This window comes from Podarcis muralis, chromosome 7, assembly GCF_964188315.1.
Source record: "Podarcis muralis chromosome 7, rPodMur119.hap1.1, whole genome shotgun sequence".
NCBI classification, from domain to species: Eukaryota; Metazoa; Chordata; class Lepidosauria; order Squamata; family Lacertidae; genus Podarcis; species Podarcis muralis.
In genome coordinates this window covers 25,442,343-25,449,086 of record NC_135661.1, presented here as the reverse complement: position 1 = coordinate 25,449,086, position 6,744 = coordinate 25,442,343, and the positions used below count along the sequence as shown (strand labels likewise).

Sequence of the window (6,744 nt, the reverse complement as noted above, 5' to 3'; positions counted from 1 at the left end):
ATCGGAAAGTCGGCGGTTCGAATCCCCGCGACAGGGTGAGCTCCCATTGCTCTGTCTCAGCTCCTGCCAACCTAGCAGTTCGAAAGCACACCAGTGCAAGTAGATAAATAGGTACCACTGTGGAGGAAAGGTAAATGGTGTTTCCATGCACTCTGGTTTCCATCACGGTGTCCCATTGCACCAGAAGTGGTCTAGTCCTGCTGGCCACATGACCCAGAAAGCTGTCTGTGGACAAACGCTATAACTGCATATATAAATCACATGCCTGAAACCCCACAGAAAAAGTCCTGAAACCATTTTGTCCCTCCCAAATTGACCTCAAATATTTCTCTGCAAGGTCGAAGGAAAATGGAAAGGCCTCCCCATTCTCTTTTTGCTCACAAATCCTGTCTTAAGGGTATGTCTGTGTATGAATAGGGTGAGCCTGTGACCTGGCTCAGGAACTAAGTATTTATCATTACAAAAGACTGGTCAGGCTCCCCAGGGTACCCAATCAAGTGACCATTAACAGGTAACCTTCCAGACAGGAGATAAACAACACACTCAGATTTCTGTTGTAGACCGCCCTTTCTGTGATGTAGGTATGATGTATCTGGGGTGGTGGTCTTGAGCTACACCCCTTTCAGTGATGTAGGTATGATGTTTCTGAGGGTGGTCTTGGACTCCAGGGCGGGCAATTTAAAATGTCTATATAAGGGCAAGCACACCTTTGTTCTGGGTCCTCCTCCTTTCCTGCATGTGAGGGGAGTACCCTGTTGCAACAATCAATAAATCAACAATCAATTACTAGCTGCTTTGCTTCTCAATATTCTCTGGTTGGCCTCTGTTATTTTCTCCGACTGATGGAGAACCTACAAAGGACTCTACAGTCATACCTCGGCGTTAAAGTCGCTTCAGGTTGAGCGTTTTCAGGGTACGCTCCGTGGCGACCCAGAAGTAACGGAACGCGTTACTTCCGGGTTTCGCCGCTCGCGCATGTGCTCAAAATGACGTCATGCGCATGCACAGAAGCGGCAAATCGCGACCTGCGCAGATGCGGGTTGCGTTCTGCTCAGGATGCGAATGGGGCTCTGGAACGGATCCCGTTCGCATCCAGAGGTACCACTGTATAAGGGCTCTTGTGTCCCCTATAAGGGAATAAGGGCAGATTTTTGTTTATTACATTCGGTATTTGAACTATTGGTACAGTGGTACCTCGAGTTACATACGCTTCAGGTTACATACGCTTCAAGTTACAGACTCCGCTAACCCAGAAATGGTACCTCAGGTTAAGAACTTTGCTTCAGGATGAGAACAGAAATCGTGCGGCGGCAGCGGGAGGCCCCATTAGCTAAAGCGGTGCTTCAGGTTAAGAACAGTTTCAGTTTAAGAATGGACCTCCAGAACAAATTAAGTTCTTAACCCGAGATACCACTGTATTAATGATTGTATTATAGATGGGTGTTGCTATAAGGAGACTATTGCTGGATTGTAATGGGAAACTAAGAAACAATATTATCAGAAAGCACTTTCTTTTGTTCCAAAACCAAGCAAAACCCCAAATCCTTCTTCTGCAGTCATCCAGCCCTTAAGGCGGTGCTGTGCTGACAAAGCGAGCCTCTTCTGGCTGATCTTTTTTCCCTCTTCCCCCCTTCTCTCCTCCTCGTCTTCTTCCTTTCCTGCTAATACATGTGTTTCTTGTTTTCTACTGTAGCATATGCAGCGCGGCTCATATTTATATTTTAAGTAGATCTGGTGGGTGGGCTCTAAGGAGCAGCCTCCCCCCCGCCCTTCCACAGGAAGTAGTCCAAAACATTAAAAAAAAGAGATTCCCCCCCCCCTTTCTCTTTTTTACTTCTTTCTTTTCAAAACCATCCTCATAATTAAAAGCAATCATTTTGCAAGGCGGCTGCTCCTCCCAGCTTGAAATCTGATCCTAACTGCTGTTGCAGAGAAAGTTGTGTGAGTGTGTGCGGATGTGTTTGGGGTTTTTTCCTTCTCTTTTTTTGCAAGATGCGCGGAGGGGGGGAGTAAGGAGGGGGCTGATTTTTTTTTTCCTTTCAAAAAAAAAAAGGGGAAGGAAGGCGGATCCACGTGGTTTAATCGGAGACAGACAGAGATCCCATTGTTCGCAATCAATATATAAAAAAAGAGGCAGCCGGGGCTTTTGGAAGGGGGGGGGGGCAAGAATTAGATGCGGGAAGATTCGGAACCTGCATTCAGACGTACATCTTGCAAGAGGAGGATTCCAACCAGTCGGTATTTCTGATTGAAAGCGGGAGGGGGGGGGGGGAATAAGACGACCCAAGAAAGCTAAAGTTTGTTCTGTGTTTTCTTTTTTCTTTTTCCATCCCCTGATTTTGCAAACTAGCACATTTTTTTTAAAAAAAAGGTGGAGTGGGGGGTGATTGAAGATTTGGGGGCAGGGGTGCTTTTTTGAGGGGATGGGAAAAAATTATTCTTCTTTTTTACCTTTTTCCAGCAAAGGCCCAAACAAAAACAAAAAAAGGACTGGAAATCGGGACGGTTGAAATTTATTTATTTTTTTGCACCGAGAATTGGGTGTTTTGTTACCGGGTTTGGGGGGGACACGCGGATTTAGTTGCACCTGGGGGGGGGCAATAATAGATTATTACTAATTTAACAGGAAGGAGTTGAGAATCGGGTAGGATTATAGATATTCTCTTATTTATTCAAAGTCTTTCTCTTCTTTTTTTTGCACTTGAGAGGGTTGGCCCCCTCCACCCAAAAAATGGGTGTGTAGTTTTCTGAAAGAGTTTCTAATTTTAAATCTGTTTTTAATTTATTTTTTTGAAATTGAAATGTTAAAATACTTAGTGTAGCGTGGGAGAGTGGGAGAGGAACAAGTTATCCCAAGACTTTTACTTTTTAAGAATCCATCCGGTTTTGTGTTGCAATGCTTTCGTTAAGCACTTTTGTGCATTTGCACGAGGTGGGGGCTTTCTCCCTCCTTCCAAATTTAAGATTGCAAACTGCTGTGCGTTGATGGGGAAGGGGCTTCCTTTTCCCCCCTTACTGCGCTTTGTTCTGCTTTCAATACATTTTGGTCGGGGGGGGGGCGAACAGCTGGGTGTTCTTTTTGTTTTTTTAAAAGCAATTGAAAAGTTGTGTATTTATTTCAGATATTTGTTTCTTGGGGTGCAGTCGGGCTTCGGAGGACACCCCCTCCAATTTCTCATTGCATTATCTCCCAATTTCTCATTGCATTATCTGTTTAATGAAATCTGGTGTGTTGGTGCAGGTCAATTTAATAGTTAAATTTCCAAAATTGCTGGGCGAGTCTCTCCCCTCTTGTAAGTGTAGCAAACACTGAGACAGTGAGAAGTAAGTTTTTTTTCCTTGTGTGTGTTTTTTTTTGCTGAGGGAGGGGGGAATTCCCTGTTTTAAAACTGAAAAAAATGCTAAATTGGAGGAAGGGAGTCATATATTTAAAGGGGTAATTTTGAGGGGATATTTAGGGTATTTTCCCTTCCATTGAATGGGGGTTGTGGGGTCAAAAAACCCTCAGTTTTAATGTATGGGGCTTGACTCACCCTCTCGTTATTTTATATGGGTTCCTTAGGGAGCATATATATTTATATATATATACTGTATGTATGCCTAATTTGGGGAAGAAATTAATAATATTTTTTTTTGAGACAACTGGGGAGGAAGCCTGGGCTTCCCCCATATTTTATGGGGTGTCGGGTTATTTGGGGAGCTCTTAGCCCTATATTTCACCTACAATGGGGAGTTGCTGTGTTTTCCTGTGAGGTGTCACCCCCCCCCCCCACAAAAACCAACCCTTTCCCTCTTTAATTTTGGAGAAGCATGGGCCATTTTTGTGTGTGTGTTTGTAAGGGATAGACAGTGATGGCTTGCTCTGTTTCCCCTAACCTTTTTTGGTGGGGTGGGAAGGGGAAGGAGGACTTTGGAAATGGGGTGTGTGTCAGAGGGTGTTCCCTTGCAGCCCTAAAACTATAGGTTTCATGCTGGGGGGGCTGGTTGTGTTGGAATGGGTTGCCCCACTTTGTGTGGGGTGCTTTTTGGAGCAAGCCTCTTGAACGGCAACAAGATGGACAAGTTTTGTTTGGGGTCGGTGTCTAAGGCCTAGTTTACGAATTTCCCCTATTCGCACACAAAACTCTGGTTTTGTGACTTGTGAGGCTGCTTATGTGAAAGGGAATTGATTCCCTTCCCCACATATTGCATTATTGGGGGGGGCAGGCTATCTAGGTTCCCCCTCCCCATACTTAAAACACATATAAGTAAATTATTGGGGGGGTTCCCCCCTGACCCACTGTTAGGATTGGGTTTAGTCCAGGGGTAGGCAACCTAAGGCCCAGGGGCCGGATACGGCCCAATCACTTTCTCAATCTGGCCCACATGTAAAGTGTTTTTACATGTGTAGAATGTGTCCTTTTATTTAAAATGCATCTCTGGGTTATTTGTGGGGCCTGCCTGGTGTTTTTACATGAGTAGAATGTGTCCTTTTATTTAAAATGCATCTCTGGGTTATTTGTGGGGCCTGCCTGGTGTTTTTACATGAGTAGAATGTGTGCTTTTATTTAGAATGCATCTCTGGGTTATTTGTGGGGCATAGAAATTCGTTCATTTCCCCCCCCCCCAAAATATAGTCTGGCCCACCACATGGTCTGAGGGTCGGTGGACCGGCCCACAGCTGAAAAAGGTTGCTGACCCCTGGGTTAGCCCATTACATTATTTCCCACCTCCCCAATATTTATGGGGGTTCTCACCCCAAAATCTTTTTGGGGTTCTCACTTTTTCACTGCGAGGTAGAGATATTTTATAGAGGGGCGCCATCTATTTGGCTGGCCAAATTTGTTTCATTTTCTAAAGGCTATGTGGGGTTTAATATTTGGGGATGGGTTGAGCTATTAGCCAGCCGTCCCCCCCCCAAAAAAAATAACCCCCGTCTTTATTTTGTGGGGTTATCACTCCCTCTTTCATATATGGGAGTTTATATTTCTCCACCACACAAACACAAAAGTTTGGTTCGTGGTCCCAGGGGCTGCTGTGGGGCTACTGCCCTTGCCCTGCCCCCCAAGTTTTTTGTGGGGGTGAGAGTTTGAGGGGTGCACCTTGTAATGGGTTTGTGGGGTGGGGTCCCCCCCCAAGGGTTCCTAGTGGGGAGCCAAATTGGTGGGAATTTCTCCCCATAAACCCCACAGCATGGGGGTTTCCTCCAAATTGGGAAAACTGTGCAGTTTTAAATTGTACCTCTCAGTGTTGGTTTTCTTTGGGGGGGAGATAATAATGCCCCCTCTTTCAAGGCTGGCATGGGAGAGGGTTCGCTCTATTTCACCCCACTTCCCTGAAGAATTGGGATAAGGTAGATCATGTACTTATGATTTGAGAGCCTTTGGGGGGGGGGTAAAAATGCCCCTTCTCCATAAAGTTGGGGGTGTTTAATGAAAGGGGGGAAAAATAAAAAATCAACTGTTCTGGTTTTTGTTTTAAACACCAACACGCCAATTTTAGAGTATGATTTACTATCATCCCCCCCCCCCAATAATTGGAACTGATACAATTTTTGGGTCCCCTCCGCAAAACCCTTCATTGTGTGTTTTGGTGTGGGGGTTAAGCATTTGAATGGGGGGGGGGGTCCATCCCTCCATTTCATAACAAATGATACTTTCCACTGCTGTGTATTTTAAGAGAGTTCTGCCACCTTCTTTAAAAAAAATGCAAGAAAAAGGAACGGGCAGGGTAATAGGGTATTTCTGTAAAAGGCTTTGAGGCATTCCTCCCGCCCCCCCCCCCCCAATTAAACCACCAAGTGGAATATAAATTCCATGAAATAAAATAAATTTCACTTTTGTAGTGCTTAAATAGTGTTGGGACTAGGCCCTAGGAGGGACCCGGGGTTCAAATTCAGCCACGAAGCTGACTTGGGCCACAGTCGCTCAATCTCGAGCCTGACCTACCTTATAGGGTTGTGGTAAAGATGATCTTGTGTTTGCTTCCAACTTCACAATTCTATGAAATGGGGAGGAGAACTTATGTATGCCGCCTTGAGTTCCTTGAAGGAAAAAAGGCAATAAATAAATAGCGTCCATGGAATTGTGTATTTGTAGAAGGGGAAGAGGGCTAGGAGCCCCTGCCTCAGTTTCTCCTCTCTCTTTCTCTCTCTGCTGTTCTGTTTTCATTTATAAATTTCACAAAATTTATAAACCCTGTGATGGTAATGGGGAAAACCCCTCAAAAAATAAAACAATGCAATTTTCAGTAAAAATGGCAAAAAGCATCTATTTATAACATTTTTTTGAGACTTCTTCCAAGACTCAAGGCAGCTTACAATAAATGAAAACAAGGTGGATAAAAGTACAGAAAACTGGGGAACATTTAAAAGTCGATGGTGAAATAAGTAATTAAGTGATTAAATAAGTTTTGATGGATGTAATAATGGAATACAGAATGGTTTATGTAAAATATGACGTGCAAAATGAACCATGGAAAGAGAAGAAAGAAAGTCACTGATATTTTAAGGACATTTAAATGAGTATTCTAAATTGTAAAACAGAAAATTTAATGAAAATTAAAAAAAATTAATGAAATGCCAATAGAATCGAAACGGTGTAATTGAAAACAAATGTATTAAAATGCAGATAATAATCAGTGATTAACTCAAAAGTGTTCAGGACACACGTCAATTATGCCGTGGTGGCCTAGTGGTTAGGAGCTGGGAAAGACCAGGGTTCAAATCCCGCCGTGGCCATCGTGAAGCTCACTGGGCGACCTCGG

The 6,744-nt window shown here is 44.0% G+C and overlaps 1 protein-coding gene across 6 annotated transcripts in view; it reads left to right on the top strand.

Annotated features, from left to right (window-relative positions):
• Positions 1-1,794: 1,794 nt before the first annotated feature.
• Positions 1,795-6,744, top strand: part of RCC2 (regulator of chromosome condensation 2) — a 34,092-nt gene continuing 29,142 nt past the window's right edge. For 2 of the 6 annotated variants that reach the window (XM_028740628.2, XM_028740624.2), the window contains exon 1: positions 2,063-2,234. In XM_028740628.2, coding sequence (XP_028596461.2) covers positions 2,174-2,234 — 61 coding nt within the window. In that variant the 5' untranslated portion in view covers positions 2,063-2,173. Of the gene's footprint in view, positions 1,942-2,060; positions 2,298-6,744 lie in introns of those variants that run through there. The other 4 variants (XM_028740627.2, XM_028740623.2, XM_028740626.2 and 1 more) reach the window with 4 other exon arrangements.